Source organism: Leptonychotes weddellii, chromosome 7 (genome assembly GCF_054177405.1).
Source record: "Leptonychotes weddellii isolate Sample4059 chromosome 7, ASM5417740v2, whole genome shotgun sequence".
Taxonomy (NCBI): domain Eukaryota; kingdom Metazoa; phylum Chordata; class Mammalia; order Carnivora; family Phocidae; genus Leptonychotes; species Leptonychotes weddellii.
The window spans coordinates 56,026,654-56,045,806 of record NC_138375.1 but is presented as its reverse complement, the minus strand read 5'-3'; the positions used below and the strand labels follow the sequence as shown (position 1 = coordinate 56,045,806).

Genomic DNA, 19,153 nt, shown 5'->3' with positions numbered 1-19,153 from the left:
GGAATTAGTCTGTGTTATCCAGTTTGTTGGTGTATAGTTGTTCATGGTACTCTCATAATCGTTTTTGTTTCTGTAAAATCAGTAGTAATGTCCCTGTTCATTTCTGATATTAGTAATATGAGTCCTCTCTTTTTTTCTTAGTCAGTCTGGCAAATGGACATATGTTTTTACATATCTTGCATGTATATCTAGGAGTGGAATTGCTGGATCATATGGTAATGCTATGTTTAACATTTTGAGGAACTGCCACACTGTTTCTAAAGTACCTGCACCATTTTACAATCCCCCCATCATTGTTTGAGGGTTCCAATTTGTCCATATCCTTGCCAACATTTATTGTTCTCCATCTTTTTGATTCTAGGCATCCTAGCAGCTATGAAGTGGTATCTCATTGTAGTTTCAATTAGCATTTCCCTAATGACCAGTGATGGTGAGCATCTTTTCATATACTTATCAGCCGTTCGTTTCTCTTTTTTGGAGAAACATTTATTCAGATCCTTTGTCCTTTTTAAATTGGGTTATTTGTCCTTTCATTGTTGAGTTGTAAGAGTTCTTTATATATTCTGGACACTAGTCTTTTATCAAAATATATGATTTTCAGGTATTTTTCTCATTCTGCGGGTTGTCTTTTCACTTTCTTGATCCTGCCCTCTGATGTACAAAAGCTTTTTTTTTTTTTTTTTAACATTATTTATTTATTTATTTGACACAGAGAGAGAGATAGAGAGCACAAGCAGGGGGAGAGGCAGGCAGAGGGAGAGGCAGAAGCAGGCTCTCCACTGAGCAAGGAGCCCAATGTGGGGCTCAATCCCAGGACACTGGGATCATGACCTGAGCTGAAGGCAGCCGCTTAACTGACTGAGCCACTAGGCGCCCCTGTACAAAAGCTTTAATTGTTGATGAAGTCCATTGTGTCTATTTTTTCTTCTGTTGCTTGTGATTTTGGTGTCACTTCTACCCACCCGATCTTTACTAATCCTCATATACTTCTTGACGTGCACTCAGGGATCCTCAAAGGTTTTTTGCAAAAAATGGGAGAATATTTAAATAATTATATTTATATATACACACACACACACACACACACATAGTTATATATATAATATATGTTAATATATTTTAATGTATAAATTATAATATTTATATATGCTCATTTTGGGGGAAAATACTCACTGTTTTGGACTCCATCTTTTTCTGTCTGACCATCTTTAATAATGCAAATCCCTAAAGCTTCTGAAAATACCCAGGGCTTCTCAAACCATCACTTGGTAAAGACTTACTAGGATGATCTTAACATCCTGCCCAAGCCCTCAGCTCTTTGGTTAGAGGCACAAAGAATAAGGAACACTGATGAGGAAGTTCAGGTTAATAAGGAGGATAAAAGGGATGATAATTCTGCCAGTTTGCTCCCCAGATTTCTCTACCACCATCTTATATTAGTTTTTGCTAGGGGGAGGAGAGATGTGGCCCCAAGGTCCAGGCTTCTTGCCCTTTTGCAAATTTCTATAGAGCAGTGGTTTTCAAAGTATGGTCAGGGGACCAGCAACAGCACTGCCCCCCCCAACCCCGGGTGTTTGTTGGAAACGTAGATTTTTGGATGCTACCCCAGACCTGGGGTGGGGTCCAGCGACCTTTGTTTTAGCAAGTTCTCCAGATGATTCTAATGCACGCTAAAGTTTGAAGACTACTGGCATAGTGTTTTTAGCTGCTAGCACCTAGAGATTACTAGGAAAATCTTACTTGCCCAGTGAGATGGCATCCTCGTCCTCCTCTTTGTTTTAATTCATCCTCATCATCTCTTGCCAAATGTGAGATCAAGTGCTTTTGGTAATAAGTACCAGAAAATCTCAAACTAGCCTAAACAATGGAAGAAATTAATTGGCTTGCATATTTTATTTGAAAAGTAGAGGGGAAGGTCAGGTTTGAGGGGAATTCCAGCATGGCTCAGTTACGCTGTGATTCTCTCTGCACTCCTCTTTGTATCAGCCATGTCTTCAACTCTGGCTTTCCTCATGGTTGCAAGATGGCTGCCTACAACTGTCAAGGCTTCGTGCTTCCTAATTGGCTCCAGAGGGAGATATCAGGGCATCCCACACCATGAAGCAGAGCTCACCAGCTTGGCTGTGCTTAGACCGGCCCTGAGCCAGCACTCAGGGCAAGAGGCAGAGAAGTTCCCTGATTGGGTTAGGCCTCCCCTCCCCACTGGGGATGAGGTGAGTCCCACTCAGCTATCATGACTGTTTCACAAAAGGGAAGGGAAGAATGGTGTGTCCGCAGGCAGAAGACAGCCACGATACCTTGGCCTTTTTGCTCTTTGTGCTAAATCCACTGTTCCTCTGCGTTTCCACCCTCTAGAGATACCGTATCCAGGGGGATCCTCTAAAGCAGAAACCTGTCTGTGACACCGCTTATTAAAACCCTCTGGTGCCTTTCTCCAGACACACACACAAGAGCTTTCAGGGTCAAGTTCATCCTTTAAGATGTTTGAATTCTAGTTCCAGGTGACCTTTGTGACCCGCTCTCTTCCCATCCATTTGAACCACCCCCCCTTCATACTCTTCCACGCTGCTGTAGCCGCTGCTCTTGCCGTGTTCTGCCGGCAATGTCTTTGTCCTTCTTCATGTGGCAAATGTGCCCTTCAAAGCCGGCTCTTTGGCAGGCCCTCCAGGGTGGCCACAGGTTTTTAGGTAACACAGTCACCATGTGCATGTATTGGCCTCTGCCTGTGGTCTTGGGGCAGGGACCTGTCTGGTTCATCCTGGGTCCCCAGTCCCCAGGCTTGTTATAGACAGAGCTCAGATAGTATTTGTTGATTAAATATGACTTTTCTGGCCCTGCTGTGCCTAGCACTGTGGAGCCCCTGGTGGACCCTCGGTTGGTACTTGTTGATGGATTAAACTGATCACAAACCTCACTTCTCCAGGTCCTGAGAAAACCCTGAGCCCCAAATGGCTTGCTGCTCTCAAGGGAGCATAAAGGATGAGTTTCTGCTGGTTTCAAGGAGTCGGTCCTTGGTACTTGCAGCTGTTGGATTTGGGGCTTGGTGAGGGCTTAGAGGCCTTGAGCTTTGCACCCAGGAACCCTTGATCCTCAGGAGCCTCTTATCATCCCTGGACACAGTGAGCACAGGCCTGCTGGGGCTTTAATTGTGGACGGGCATAGATACCCCATCCCCCTGCAGCTGAATAGATGCATCTATAGCCACGGGTTATTTTAGGCCAGTTCTTACCATTAAAAAAAAAAGTTTACTTCTAATACTTTTATAACTCCTATTTGTTGCTTAAAATGTGGAACATATATACAAGTCTACATCACCTGTAATCCTTCCCTGGGTATTCACGTATGTGCTTCCATTCTGTTTTCTAAGCATGTATATTTAGTGACTTCCTAAGGTCGTGAGATGCTTATTTTATTTTTATTTATCATTATTTTATTAATTGAGATTATTTTGTTAAGTAAACCCTGTGCATTTCTTTTTTTAAAAAATTGTATTTATTTATTTGAGAGAGAGGGAGAGCAGGGAGGGAGAGGGAGAAGCAGGCTCCCCTCTGAGCAGGGAGCCCAACGTGGGGCTCAGTCCCGGGACTCTGGGATTATGACCTGAGCCGAAGGCAGACGCTTACTGACTGAGCCACCCAGGCGCCCCAGAACCCATGCACTTCTGTAGAAGTCCCCTGCAGCCCTGGCACCGACAAGCTGAAAGGTAGAGCATTAAGATCCATGTAATGGAACCTAGTAACAGCTATGTTATGGAGGGGACCTTTTTTTTTTTTTTTTTTTTTTTTGGTATCACATCAAGGCACTAAGATGTGAAATTTTTAAAGCCGAAAGGATGGGAGGAAAAAGGGCGGGGGCAGAGAAAACCCAAACCATATTTTGCTCTATGTGAGAGGATAGTCAGGCAGAAGCTACACAAAGGTTAGTGGGACATCACTCTAACACATGCGTGATTAATACCAAAGAGTGCTGCTTCTTCAGACTTCTGCAGGATGGTCATCTTTTTTTTTTTTTTTAAAGATTTTATTTATTCATTCGAGACACAGAGATACAGAGAGAGAGAGCACAAGCACGGGGGAGAGGCAGAGGGAGAAGCAGGCTCCCCGCTGAGCCAGGAACCGGACATGGGGCTCGATCCCAGGACCCTGGGATCATGACCCGAGCTGAAGGCAGATGCTTAACCATCTGAGCCACCCAGGTGCCCCGGATGGTCATCTTTTAAAAAACACTTTATTGGGGTCCATATGAAAGTTGTGAAATATTGTGGGTTTAATCCTGGCGTGGAGCCAAAAGTTGGTACATGTATTCCTGGGAATAAAACCAAAGATAAGCTCAGAGCTTCCCAGCAGCCAAAGCAATCAGTCAATCAATCAATCAATCAATCAATCAGTAAATGTTAAAAAATTACAAAAGGGAAGTGCATGGGGTCATGGAGATCTTGAATTGCAGAAGGGGAAGCGAACCAGATTGGCAGGATGCTCAAGCTTTCCTAGTGCTGAACTCTGGAGAGGGTGGTCATAGAGACCTTGTGTAAGGGTATTGTGTAAGGGACAACTTCACTGACAAATGCAGGAACTGCCTGGATCTGGCCACAGCTCGCACTGAGTCTTGATGATAACAGCAGGCATGTTGATGAACTGTAGTTCTAGGAAGGCAGAGATTTGTGGGAAGCCTGAATAACATGGTCTGAGTGTGACACTGGCTGGTGGTTTTGTTTGCGAGAGATCCAACAGGAGCACGTTAATTGGTGTGGCTTGGTTATTGCACTTTCATGTTGAGAATCTCATTTAACTGCCTTGACGTTGGAGGTAGAGGTGATTAGTGCCATTTTGCAGATGAAATTGAGGCTTGGGGCGTTTCAGTGACTTACTCAAATTAACATAGCCAATTAAGTGGCAGTACCAGGACTTGAATTCAAGTCCTTTTCTTTCTTTCTTTTTTTTTTTTTTAAATATTTTATTTATTTGACAGAGACACAGCGAGAGAGGGAACACAAGCAGAGGGGGAGTGGGAGAGGGAGAAGCAGGCTCTCCGTGGAGCAGGGAGCCCGATGTGGGGCTCGATCCCAGGACCCTGGGATCATGACCTGAGCCGAAGGCAGACGCTTAACAACTGAGCCACCCAGGCGCCCCAAATTCAAGTCCTTTTCAACCACAGGCTGTTTGAGAAGGGGGAAGTGCCTGAGCCTGCCCTGTGTTCGCTGTGTGGGTGGCAGTAGGGCCTGTTGTTTTGTAAACACCACCTCATCCAGTCCTTACAGTAACTCTGGGTGGTCCCTAGTATTCTCCCATTTTACAGAGAGGTGGTCATTACCCAAGGCCACACATAGTAAGGGCTGGAGAAGCAGAGCGGAGGCTCCTGACCTGGGTTTGGGGGGACTTCAGGGTATGTGAGAATTCAGTAGAATTGCATGCAAACACTTGTTCCTGTTTGCATTTTTCTGGGTGAGAGGAGAGAGGATACCTTTCATGGAGTGTCCAAAACTAACACAAGAACAGAAAAATCCCAGACCTTTGAGCTCAAGGAAGGAGTCCTAGTAACAGCTTGTACTGACTGAGCCCCAGCTGGATGCCTGTCGCCCAGCAAGGCTTGGATGACCTGTCATTCTGGTGGGGTTTGGGTGTGTATCCCCCCATCTTACAGGCTGCTCAGGTAGGAAGTGGTTTTGCATAATGACAGTTTGCTTCTTTTCCACATTGCCTCTCATGGCTGGGGCTGGGCTTTTCTAGTAGTTAATGGGATGCTTTTTGCCCTTCTGGGGACCTGAGAATTATTAAAAGGCAGAATGAGATGCTGTCTTGCAAGAGGTCAGTGCCTGTGTCTGGGTCACCTCTGTTCCCTGACTGCTGGGAACATGTCTGGTTGGTTGGTGGTTGGTTAAATGAAGCAGTGAATGAATGAATGAGGCGGAGAAAGAAGTACCTCATCTCACTGTTCTGGGTTGTAGGACATTAATTCATCTCTGATGGCTTTTATCCAGGGTCGCCGTAGTGTTGGAAGTCCTGGGGGAGTACTGGTCAGGCACGACTGGAGTGACCCTAGGAGCCTCAGAGGCCACATCCTCCCTGGCAGGAGGTGGTGTGCGAGCTGGTGGTGTCCCCGTACGTGGCTCTGTCCCCTGCCATGGAGCCTCCCCTCGGCGTGGTGCAGGCCTGTCTGCCAGAGGGCCAGCACTGTGTTGCTATCCCCGGTATCTAGTACCTCTAGTGTCCCAAGGCCATAGCTAGTGAACAGTGGGCCGGGGACCTGGGTCCAGCCCTGCATCACTGCATCCTTATATGTACATTGCCGGGAAGTCTCTGGAAGGTCCACCACAAGCTGGAGACTCATGGAAACACTGAGGCCTCTCCTCCCTCCTCTGGCTGGAGAGCAGCTCTGGCCCAGGGGGTCATGGCAGCAGTTTTCTTTTCCATTGCGAGAATGATGGGCCCCACGGCCTGGTGCCTGCCTCTGCCAAGCTGAGCTGGAGGGACTTTGCCACAAGCAGGGCCGGGTGCTGGGAGCCGGGAGGAGATTTCAGGAACGTCTGCTACAGTCTGTGAGGCTCTGCCCCGTCCCCACCTACTTGCTTCTGTAATTTCAGGAAAATACAGCATCTTTGCACGCGTGCCAGGAACCCAGAAAAAGAGCGAGGATGGGAGAGAGCCAGAGAGGGAGGGCCTGGGTCAGCACCAATGGCACTTCGCAGTCTTCTTGTCCTTCTCTGGCCCCTGTGCTGGGCTGGGAGCCCCTTGAGGGCCTGGGTCTGGTTGTTCTCCGGGGCCCCGCTACCTACTGGGTGTGTGATGAATGAATGAATGCATGTGTAAATGAATGACCTGGGGAGTTAGGAAACCTTTCTAGTGCAGGACCTGCCACTAAATCATCTGTGGCCTTGGTCAGCCCCATCCCCTTTCTGGGTTTCTACACCTGAGCTGGTCTTCAAGGCGCCGATGTTCTGGTGTTCCACGCCAGCGAGGGCCCTGGCCTCTAGAAGATGGAGAGAGGCAAGAGATGGGTGCTGGGATTCGGCGAGGGCGTGGCCGGCTTGTATGCGGGCAGAGGGGCTGCTGGGACTGCTGGCTGGGAAGCTTAGGAAGGGGCAGTTGGCAAGTGGGGGCCCAGGAGGGGGGCAGGCAGAGGAGCAGGGAAGGTGCAGGCCTGGGGGCAGAGGTGTCCGTGGCAGCTGTGGGTTTCCGTGGCAACTTTCTTTTTTCCGCTGCAAAATGCCCAGCAACCCTTCTGGATTTTAGAGCCTCCTGTGAGGGTTGGGCTCCGATTAGGGTAGTGCAGACTGGACAGGCCCCGGGGCAGGAGGAGGAGAGGCCGGGGAGCCAGGGCATTGGGTGCGGGCTGATCCTGCCAGGACTGGGGCCGGGTCCTGGGCCATGCACCCCTGCTCACTGTTACTTTGCCTTGTGTTTTCTGCAGATCATGATCGAGTTCTGTCCTGGGGGAGCTGTGGACGCCATCATGCTGGGTGAGTCTTTCTTGATCCGATGTAGTGGGCTGGGGTGGGCTCTAGGGCCCTAGGCTAGGACTGGTGCCCTTCACTCCCCCCGCCCCAGCAAGTCACATGGCCTGTTGGAGTACCTTTTCGCTCTGTCCCCTTTTGGAAGCAGGGGCTGGGTTCTTGGAGAGAATGCAGGCACTCATTAGAAACCAACACTTCTTCAAAAAGCCATGCGTCCTTGAGCCGGTCACTCACCCCCTCAAGCCTCGGTGGCCATAAGATGGGTGTGATGGCTCCTTTGCCCCACCCCACACCACCCTTAGGAGGTGAAAATGAGACACCTGAGGGAGGTTCTTTGAAAAGTGGGGATCCCCACACCCATTTTGTAAGAGCTTAATGGGGATGTTACCAGGTTTTGATACCCCAGACAAGCTTGGACAGTAAAAAAAAAAAAAAAAATCACTTTTGTGAATATTTTGTGACTAGTCACTGTATGCCAGAGATTGGGGTAGGTACTTTGATGTATCTGATCTGAGTGTTCCTGTTTTATTCCTGACCAGATTGACACTTCAGAGGGGTTAAGGGGCTCGCTGAGTGTCCTACAGCAGGACTGAGAAGGGCGCCTGGGTCTTGCCGGTCTGGTGGGCAGTGAGTGAGGAAAGGCTGGGGGCCTGGGGCCCCAGAATATTGAGAAGCAGGCCCAGGATTGTGAGGTGGCTCAGGAGAGGGGAGGTTTTCAGTTTAATGTAGCACCATCCAGCTACTCTTTTATTGTGAGGAAGGTATTTCCCCCCTTAGTTTATCTCAGGAATCTCTTGAGTTTGTGGCAGCCCTTTCCAGAGCTATGGAAATGCTGGCCTTTCTTGAGAGCCCCTTACCACAGGGTGCTCAGATGGAGAAATGACAGTAGGTGACTGGATGTGAGTACTTATGATATGGCCCTTGGGTGTTCCTTCTCTCAGCAGAGACTACCTTTGAAGATTTTCATTGTTCTGGGTAGAATTTAACAAAATAAAAATGGTGGTCTTGTGTGAGTTGAGATTCTCTAGGTTACAAGGTGATCAAAGACTGTTTAAATTGGTTTAGTGGGAAAAAAGGGTGGGAGATGTGGGAGAGGGAATTTATTTGCACAAATAACTAAAAAGTTCAACGGTTCCTGGCTTCAGGCACAGCTTGATCTGGGAGGGTTTTTTTTTTTGTTTGTTTGTTTGTTTGTTTGTTTATTTATTTATTTATTTATTTAATGTTCTCCTAAGACCTTGGTTTCCTTCTCCAACTCTTGGTCCCACTTTCCTCTGTGTTGTTCCCATTCTCATGCTGGCTTTCTATTCACAGTGAGAAGGTGGCTGTAGGAGCTCCAGCAATCATATCTGTATTCCAAACAGCAGGATAGAAGAAGGGAGGGTAGGACGACTTGACAAACACACACCCCATTTCCACTTTTTAAAGGAGCTGTTATAGAAGCCCCACATGACACTTCCATTTACATCTCATTGGCCAGATCATAATAGCACATAGCTGGAAGAGAGGCTGGGAAATGTGGTCTTCTTGCTGGGTGGCCGTGTGTTCAGATACTAAAAAAGGAGGGGCGAGTGGGAGCCACCTACCAGCTTCTGCCTCTCCAGGTGTGAGCTTAGCTCGCTGAGGCCTGTGGGAGAATATCAGAGGTGGAAGAGGTATTTATACATAGCAAGTCCTTGACCTCATTCATGACTGGGGCAGGACCCCAGGCTGTGGCTCGGCCTGCAGGCAGACTCACTCCCTGTCTCAGTTCTCCTGGTGGACCTGACTGCTCCAGCCCCAGGTGGTTTTCTCCCTGCTGGTGGCAGCAGTTAAAGGAACATTGCCATCAGCATTCTAGAAGTCAAGGTGGGAGCAGAGAAGGTGGGATGGGGAGACCTGACAAAGTGAGACCTGGCCCTGGTTGCAGCTGCATGATGAGGGGTGGACTCTCCCGCAGATGCCTGCCCTGCTTAGAGGGACTTTCTGCCCTTAGCATCTCCCCGTCGCCCTGTGGAGTCACATAGAGTGGCGAGCCTGGACGTGGGGGCCAAGAGACCTGAGGTCTGTTCTAGGTTCCTCTGCGGGGTAGCTGTGGGGCGCTGGGCTGGCCTCTTTGTGAGATGAGGGGAATATGCACTGCATTTTACTGTATGGCCCCTCTAGTTCGTTAACACCCAGTGTTTGCTCTGATCCGGTTGGCCTTGCTTTGCCAGCTCTTAAACGCTTGGCTCTCAGCCCTCCTGCGGAGGAGGGGGGTGGGGTGGGACTGGCTACGGTTTCAAACAGACGTAGGACTCATCTGCAGTGTTGCAGATTTTTTTAATTTGAATAAAATATTCATGTATTGCTGTGTAATCAAAAATTAATCTCAAGAATTTATCATACTGTATGATTCCAATTATATGACATTCTAGAGAAGGCAAGACAATGGGGACAGAAATCAAAGTAATGATAGCTTAGGGGCTGGAGATGGGGGTGAAATGTTGATCACACACAGATTTGGGGGAGTGATGGAAACATTCTCTATCTGAATCGTGGTGGTGATTACATGACTATATATGTTTGTCCAAATTGGTAGAATTGTGTATCTAAACGAAAATGAATTTTACTGTCGATAAATTATATCGCAATAAATTGGGCTTAAAAAAGGTCTCTCTACCTTATTGGGTTATTGTGAAGATTAAATGAAAGAATGCATCCAAGTCCCTAACTCCATGCCAGGTACATTGGTGAAGGCTCAGAAAATGGTGACCATGAGATCACCACCATCACCATCACCATCATCATCATCATCACTTTGCTTATTCTGATTTCATTTATGTCGAGAAATCAGATATGAGCAAGTCACATTTTGACATTTAAAAAAATTGCTGCAGATAATCCAGCACAATCTCAGGACCAGCATAACAATAATCACCTTTTATTGACTATCCTTCATGCTGAGGAGTGAACTCAGCCAGGAGTGAATTTATGGCTGGAGCCCTGCCTGCATCACTTACCATCATCCCATTCTATGGATTAGGAGATGAAGGCACAGACAGATGGAGCACCTTCAAGAAAGCACGTAGCTAATACGGGGCAGTGCCTCGGTTCAGGCTGTCTGGGTGGTCCTGATGCCCCCCTCAATGGCTCTGAGTCTGTCTGTGGTTTGGGGGGACACGAGAGTGAAGGATGAGGCCACAGGGAGCGGTAGGGGTTGGAGACCCCAGAGAGGGACCCGTGGTCGGTCTGGGGCCAGGCTTCCCAGGGCAATGCTGCTGGCTCTTCCACCCCGTCTGGTATATGTTCCCCAAGCCTGTGGGATCCATCCTTGAGGATTTCTGGCCCGGCGCGGCGGGGGGAGACGGATGGGGGAGTGCTGCCCTAGTCAGAGGGAGCCCTGGCAGCGGCACCCTGGCCAGCCGGCCCTGGAGCCTGCGCCTGAGGACCCCGCGGCGAGGACCCCACAGGCAGGGCAGTGGGGGCTCACTTCAGCACAGGGGGCTTGGTGGCAACAAGCACTAAACAGTCACGATGGCCAGTGGGTCAGTGAGCACAGGATGTTGACCTTGAATCTCCTCATGCCCTCCCTCCCTCCCTCTCCGTCTCACGTTCTGTCGTGAGAAATCAGCCTTTGGGTCGGGAATGTTTCCTCTGCGAAGCCTTGGCTGGACCACCGTGACGGCCCCCGGCCGAGCTCCCTGTCTTCTTTGCTCCCCTGCAGGCTCTTCACTCACCCTGCTAGGGAGAATTTCTTAAATGCACAAGTCAGATTGTCTCTGCCTGCTTCGAGCCTCTCCTGGACTGCCCATTGCGTTTCAGAGCAAGTGTAGCCTTCATAGATGGTCTGCGAGGTCCTGCACAATCAGGCCCTTCCGACCTCTGACCTCGATTCGCCTTCCCCTCATCCTTCCCCTTCAGTCAAAAAGGGTCCTTTGCACATGCGGTGCCCCCTGTGTGGAAAACTCCTCTTTGTGCTCCCCCCACCACCTGCTCAGAGAGGGGCCCCGCCATCTGTAAGCAGACACTGGGATGGACCAGCGTGCGTGTGTCTCCCCGACCAGCACACGTTGCTTCAACACCAGCCCGTGTCAGCCTCCAGGCCTCTGCTTCTGCTGCTTCCTTGCCCTAGAATGCCCTGGAATGACTTGGAATGCCCTGGCCCCACTTTTCGCCTCTCAAACACCTGTTCTTCCTACAAGACACAGCTTGAATGCCCTTCCTTCTGGGGAGCCTGCTAATTCCCAGGCAGAAGGGCTTGCTGCCCATCCTGCCCGCTCCCAGCCCCCACCCAAATCCCACTCTATCCTGAGCATGGCTCGCCGTTCCCACGCCCCTCTCCGTGTCCCTGCAGCAAGCGTGGAGCTGACACGGAGTGAATGTCACCCACTGCCTGCTTGCAGAATGGGTCTTGGCCTCTTGGAGGGGTTTTGTTTATGAACCTGAGCTCTGAGGCAGACTGGCTGGCTTGAATCTAAGATCTGTGAGCTTCTGCCTGTGTGACCTTGAGCAGGTGGGCTGACCTCTCTCAGCCTTGGCCGCTTCATCTGTCAGCTGAGGTAATAACTGTGCCTGCTCCATAGTGCTAGTATGAGGACAAAATAGGTAACATGGAAAGTGCTTGGAAGTGAACTTGGTCCATGGTAAGTGCTTAGGGATGTTGGGGGCCTTTGTATTTCCTGTACCTGGCACGAGCCTGACATTGAATGCAGTGAGTGTGTGCTGACTTGACGGTGGTTCTGCTCTGTTTGCAGAGCTAGACAGAGGCCTCACGGAGCCCCAGATTCAGGTGGTTTGCCGCCAGATGCTGGAAGCCCTCAACTTTCTGCACGGCAAGAAGATCATCCACCGGGATCTGAAAGCTGGCAACGTACTGATGACCCTCGAGGGAGACATCAGGCTGGGTAAGGGGTGTCTGTGGGGGAAGATGGGAAGGCAGACCCCCACAGTGTCTGCCTGAGGGTTGTCAGCCTGGCCTCTGTGGGCAGGAGGGAGTGTGTGTGGGATCCTCACTCTTACGGTGGCCAAGGGTGTCTTACCTGTCCGGGGCCACAGAACGCAGACCGTAACCACTGGCTCAGTCTGACCCACTGGTTCTCAACTGAGGGTGATATTGTCCCCCAGGGATGTTTGGCAATGTCTAGAGCCATCTTTGGTTGTCACAACTAGGGGCAGGGGAGACTCCTGGCATCTGGTATGTAAAGGCGAGGGACGCTCGATGTCCTGCAGAGCGCAGGACAGCCCCTCGCCACACAGTGGTCCTGCCCATGAGGCCGGCGTGCACTGTGGGAGGCGCTGGTCTGTGCCCTTTTGCTCCTGCTTCTAATCAAGAGAGTTTGAGTGAGCGTGAAGGACAGAGGGACAAGTCCGCCTCCATTCACAGATAGAAAATAGTATATCAGACGTATATATCAAAACACACCTTTTTTGTTTTCATGTCTCTTCTCTCCTTGACCTTTTTAAAAAAAATTGTGGTAAAGTACATATAACGTAAAATTTATCATCTAGCTTTGAAGTGCACAGTTCCAGGGCATTAAGTACATTCATGTTGTCGGGCAACCGTCACCACCATCCATCTCCAGAAACTTTCCATTATCCCTCACTGAAACACCATCCCCATTAAACACTAACCCCCGGCCCGAGCCCCAGCCCCTGGTAACCTCCATTCTGCTTTTTGTCTCTGATTTTGACCGCTCTCGGGACCTCGTGTAAGTGTAGTCATTGTGCTCTGGTGTCTGGTGTGTTTCACTCAGCATCATGTCCTCAAGGTTCATCCCTGTTGTAGCAGGTGTCAGAAGTTCTTTGTGTTTTTCATACTTTTTTTTTTTTTTAGCCAAAATAACACACAAACGCCTCCTCTGCTCCCACCACCTTCCTTCTCCATCCGTTTCTAGTGACGACACTTCTAACTCTTCTCACGTTTCCTCCTGCATTGATAAATAATATGCTTATCATGCTGTTTCTTAAGTAATGGTTTTTATTGTTTGATGAAAAAATAATACATGTTCTTTATACAAAATTCACATAGTACAGGAAGGCTGAGAGGGGAAAGCCGGGAAGTACCTCCAATCTCATTATCTAGATGTTGGCACTGGTCGTCATCCCAGATCAGGTCTGCGTCTCTGCCGGTAGAAGGATGTACAGACAGAGAGGTGTTGGGGAGTGGTATTAACGGAGGAGAGATGATACTCTCTTGTTTACCAGTTTGACTGCATTCCACTCTATTTTCTAGTAACTCCTTCCTGGTAGCTAAATCATTCATTCATCTGCACGTGCGCCCCACCCCCCTCAACCCTGTCCTTCCAACAGAGGAGCGTCACTATTGTCGTTCCTCTAGTGGAACCTCTGTGGCTTTAAGGAACATTTGAATTTGTCAAGAATTATGATAAGAAACTACACCGGTGTTGAGTCTTTGTGATGGAGAACTGCAGGGATAGGCATGGGGATTGGAACAGAATGGTACAGTGTCAAGGACATCTTCTGCCGCAGGAGGGCAGCTCCCAGCATCCTTGCTTTGAGGGCTCTGAGGCTGAGACAGGGTGGGGACCTGCCCTGGGTCACAGAGCTAAGCAAGGACAGAGCCAGGGCTGATCCCAGGGCCACTGGCTCCCTTCTCAGGGCTGACCCACATCACCGCACTCACTTCCGTGTGTGCTTTGAGCTGATGAGTTAGGGTAGGGCTGGGCCTTAAAAAATGTATGCAAGACTGGTAGGTTCTCAGATTTAATGCATTTTAGTCCTTTGGAGGGCTCCTAACACTCAGATTGCTGGGTGTAACCCCAGGGTTTCTGTCTGGGCTGGCCCAAGAACTTGCATTTCTTTTCTTTTCTCTTCTCTTCTCTTCTTTCTTTTCTTTTTTTAAGATTTATTTAATATTTGAGAGAGAGAAAGAACATGTGGGGGGAGGGGCAGAGGGAGAGAATCTTCAAGCAGACTGTCCGCTGAGGGTGGAGCTGGATGCAGGGCTCCATCCCACAACCCATGAGAATGAGATCATGACCTGAGCTGAAACCAAGTGTTGGATGCTGAACCGACTGAGCCCCCCCAGGCACCCCAGAACCTGCACTTCTTTCTTTTTTTCTTTTAACATCTTATTTATTGGGATGCCTGGGTGGCTCAGTTGGTTAAGTGTCTGCCTTCGGCTCAGTTCATGATCCCAGGGTTCTGGGATCAAGTCCTGCATCGGGCTCCCTGCTCAGTGGGGAGCCTGCTTCTCCCTCTGTCTGCTGTGCCACCTGCTTGTGCTCTTTCTCTCTGACAAGTAAATAAATACAATCGTTTAAAAAAATTTATGTATGTATGTGTTTATGTATGTATTTATTTATTTAGAGAGCACGAGCCAGGACCTGTGGGGGGGAGGGGGTGGGCAGAGGGAGATGAGAGAGAGAATCTCAAGCAGACTCTGTGCTGAGCATGGAGCCTGCTGGTGAGGCCCAGTCCCATGATCCCAAGATCATGACCTGAGCCAAAATAAAGAGTCGGACGCTTAGCCAGCTGAGCCACCCAGGTGCCTCAGAACTTGCATTTCTTTCTTTCTTTCTTTTTTTTTTTTTTAAGATTTTATTTATTTATTTGACAGAGAGAGACACAGCGAGAGAGGGAACACAAGCAGGGGGAGTGGGAGAGGGAGAAGCAGGCTTCCTGCAGAGCAGGGAACGTGATGCGGGGCTCGATCCCAGGACCCTGAGATCATGACCTGAGCAGAAGGCAGACGCTTAACGACTGAGCCACCCAGGCGCCCCAGAACTTGCATTTCTAATAAGCTCCCACTTGCAGCTGATGATGAGAGACCCCACTTTGACCATTACTTTCGACCCTCACTATCCAAAGGGCGGTTGGTGGCAGCATTGGCATTACGTGGGAGCTTGTTAGAAATGCTCTGCTGTCCGGAGGGTAGGGTTGGTTCTGTCTTGAAACCAGTAGTATGAAGAAGTTCCTCATATCAGGCACGAGCAGGGTCGTATTCTGTTCTATGTCCCAAAGACCAGCATCCCTGATACTTGCAGGGTCTGTGCCTTCTGGGGTTCAGCTCACATCCCTGTGGCTGTTCTTCCTCCTTGTTCCTTCTTTTACCTGGAATGGTTAAGAGCATGCACTCTGTAGTCAGAGTCCTGAGTTCAAATCCCAAGTCCGCCTCTAGGCCTGTGACCTTGGAAAAGTTACTTAACCATGCTGCTTTTCCATTTCCTCATCTGTAAAATGAGAATGATAACAAAACATCTGTCAGAGGGTTGGGAGGCTAGTACAAGAAGAGGCATGTGTTGTCAGCTCTCTGTAAAGGCCGGCTGTAATTATTGTTGTTTCCTTCAGTGTCTGCTGTGTGCCAAGCCCTGTGCTGGGCCAGGAGGGCAATGAGACCCTAGTCCTTCTCCCGCTCCTGCAGAGTTCCCAGGCAGTGGGGAGATAGGTGGGAGCATCAGGGCTGGGGAGGGAGCTGGTGCCGGGGTAGGGAGTGTATGGAGAGGGGTGATCTGTTCTTCCACCTGGGCCTGGAGGTTTGGGTTTAGAAGAGGCTTTTGTGGGAGCATAGTGTGAGCTGAGTTATGAAAGGTAGAGAGAGATTTGCCAGGTAAACCAGATTGGGCAGGGCAGTCCAGGAAGAGGGAGCCTAGTGGGCAGGGGCATGGAGGTGAGGAACAGCAGGGTATTTTGGGGGGACTTATAATAAAAATAACTCACATTTATTGGGTTATGAAGCACCCACTAGATGCCCGCCATTAGAGGAGGCACTTTCTAGATACCTCATTTAACCAGCACTCCGATACTCCAGGGGTTTTGGACAGGGATGGGGAGGGGAGGGACTATACCAACACAGATGAGGACACTGAGAAGTAGTAGCAAGGTTGGGACTCAGGTCTTCCCGACTCCACAGCTGCCCATGGACAGGCTCATTCAGGGGTAGAGTGTGGGTGGCCAGGGAGGGGCCGGGTTGGGGAGTACCTCCGCCTTTAGGCTCAGGGAGTATGTGGGGGCCAGAGAAGAGAGTCTCTCATGCTCTGCGGGATTCAGGGGAAACCTTCAGCTCAGCCTTCAAGAATTTACCACTTGGAGGAGGCAGAACACAGCAAACCCAGGTCAGGAGCAGCCAGTCAAAGCAGGGAAGCCCTGGCGGGACAGGGATGGAGAGAGGGCCCCAGCAGCTTCGGGCTGAGATGTCCCTGGGGGGTGCTCATTTCCCATTGCCATCCCCCCCTGCACACCCCCGAAATCTGGAGGGTGCTGACATGCTGAGCAGACTTCAGAATCTCACTCAGAGCCTAGCAGCGGGTGGGTGCTAGAAGCAGATGGGTGCATCAGGTTTCCAAATGACTTGGCATATGCAGTTGAGAAAACCAGGAAGCCAATTAAAAAGGAAAAAAGTTCAGGGAGAGTTGAGTGTGAGTATTTACACAATTTCGCTGAGCTCTGGGAGCCATGGGGTGCAGGCCTGCTGAGGCCTGTTGTTCTGTTTTGGAAAATCCCCCTTCCACCTTGGGCCTGGAATCTGCAGCCTGGCAGAGCAGTGGAGGAGGCCTGGGAGAAAGGGTGGCAGTTGGTCTGCCTCTTCCTAGCGTCTTGGGACTGTCTTGGGCCGCTGAGCACCCCCCCCGCCGCCCCATGTCCTTACATAACTCAGGGATTCAGAAGAGAATTGCTTAGCAGATCTTTCTCCCAAGTTAAGAGGGTCACCTCGTTGGAGACAACGTCTTTGCTTCTCCCTGGAGTGGAAATAGAATGAGAAGCAGCAGGGTGAGCTGAGCAAAGCATGGGCTTTAGACACAGACAAGCCTGGTTCAAATCCTGGCTCTGCCACTTTGAGCTGGAGAAACATATTTAACTATCCAAGCTTCAGTTCTTCATCTGTGCAATGGGTATAACAAGACCCACCTCATAGGGCTACTGTGGCCGCTAGGGTGAAGTGTACAGTGTAGTCACAGGGAGGCCCGGTGTTACATCCCTCTCTGCTACTAGGCACTTTGTTTCTTCTTGTGTTAAATATTTACTTCTGCCAAGGATATCAGACTCCCTGAGATTCATTTGATAGTTGCCAAGTAAAGCACAAGTTCTAGCTCTGAGTGGATGTGAAGCAATTCTTGATGACTGGTGGGAATTCATTGGTACAGAGAGAGCAAGGAAGAGTGTCTGTTGCCCTGAGACAGTTGGGATATGAAGTGGGGGGTGGACTTTGAAGTCTGAAGAACTGTGTTCTTGTCCTAGATCTGCCACTTTGCATTAGATGACCTTGGGCAAGTCACTTAACCCTTTGGAGCTTCACCTTCTCAAACTCAGGGGTGTGGTAATAGGTCATATCTCACAGAATTGGTGTGACAAGTTAGTGAGAGTGCATGCAAAGCATCTGTAGATGTCTGTCAGATTGGTGGGCGAATGTTAGTTGTCTTTGTTGGGCCTAGGAATGTCTCAGAGAAGCTGCTATGAGAGAGAATGTTCCCTGTTCTCCAAAGAAACCGTGTTCCTCTCCCCAGCAGTGCTTCTCTGAAAATGGGAGGTGAATTTTACTTGAGGGGTCTCTCAGGTTCCGAGCATTAGTCTGGACTGGCCTAAAAATCAAAACGCCCAGCACAGAGCCTGGCATATAGTAGGTGCTCAAATCAGTAGTAGCTTCCAGCATTGCCGTTACTTTAACATTTTATGATTCCTGCAGGGTTCCTAATTCCCAAAGGCCCCTTGATGCACAGGAGGCCTGGCAAGTGGGGCTGGCAGGAACAAGTTACCTGCCTCTCACCCTCCACCTTGACCCCCACCCCAGGATGCCTGTGTGGTGTTGCCAGCAGGCTGGTGTCCTGGTTCTTTCACTCTGGCTACGGTGAACTGAGCCAGTGTTTGATATGTAGAAATTCATTTAGTCCTCAAAGGCCACTGATAACATTTTACAGAGGAGAGATATCTGGCATTTTTTTTTTTTTTTAAGAGGTTAACCCCAAATCATACAGCCAGTAAGAGGCACATCTGGGCTTCAGAACCAGCACATCTGGCTTCAGAGCCCATGTGCTTAACCATAACCCTATTTTAGACTCTTGGCGCCAATGATAAGAACCAGTCTCCTGTGATTTAAGGCATTTAAGACAGGAAAATGTGCAGATATGATATACGGAACTGTGATGGTGAAGAGATACAGCTGGGTGTCCAGGGCGGTTGGACCCTGGAACACAGATGCTGCGGAGACTGGTCAGTCTCTCTGTGCATGTTGGTTAGGCTCTCAGACCAGCCCCCTCCACAAAGCTTCTGGCTCGGGCTAGTTTTAATTTTCTCAGTATCACCTCCTGCAGGACGAACTGAACCTCACCATTTCAGGTCTCGGAGTCAGTAATCCCAGTGAAGGACTCTGATTGGCTTAGCGTGGCGTGGGTGCAGAGCTCTGGACCAATCAACGAGATCCAGTAAGGAGGGCTTCTCTGATTGGCCCAGCTTGCGGTAGTCCCTGAGAAGGGCGGGATCATGTAGCAAGATGGAAATATTGCCTACCCTATCCCCTCCTCCTCTCCGTGGAGCAGCGTGGTTGGGGTGGATTGATGGTTTTCCAGAAGGTGAGAAGATTTGTACTGGCCTGAAAAACACATTGTCCACCATAGACTGGCATAGCCTGTAGGAAGCAAGAACGAAGTTGTGAATGTGTGATTGAGGTTGGGGGAGAAAATACCAGAAAAAGGGTTATGTAGGAGAGGGGAGAGAGTCAGTGAAGACAGTGGGGCTAGGAGGCTGAGGGTGGACTGGGATGAGCTGGAAAATAAAGGCCTCTGTAGT

The 19,153-nt window shown here is 49.6% G+C and overlaps 1 protein-coding gene across 1 annotated transcript in view; it reads left to right on the top strand.

Annotated features, from left to right (window-relative positions):
• STK10 (serine/threonine kinase 10) overlaps nt 1-19,153 on the top strand; it is a 111,552-nt gene that overhangs the window by 46,600 nt on the left and 45,799 nt on the right. The window contains exons 3-4 of the mRNA XM_081825807.1: nt 7,408-7,456; nt 12,166-12,365. Of these exons, the coding sequence (XP_081681933.1) occupies nt 7,408-7,456; nt 12,166-12,365 (249 nt within the window). The remainder of the gene's footprint in view (nt 1-7,407; nt 7,457-12,165; nt 12,366-19,153) is intronic.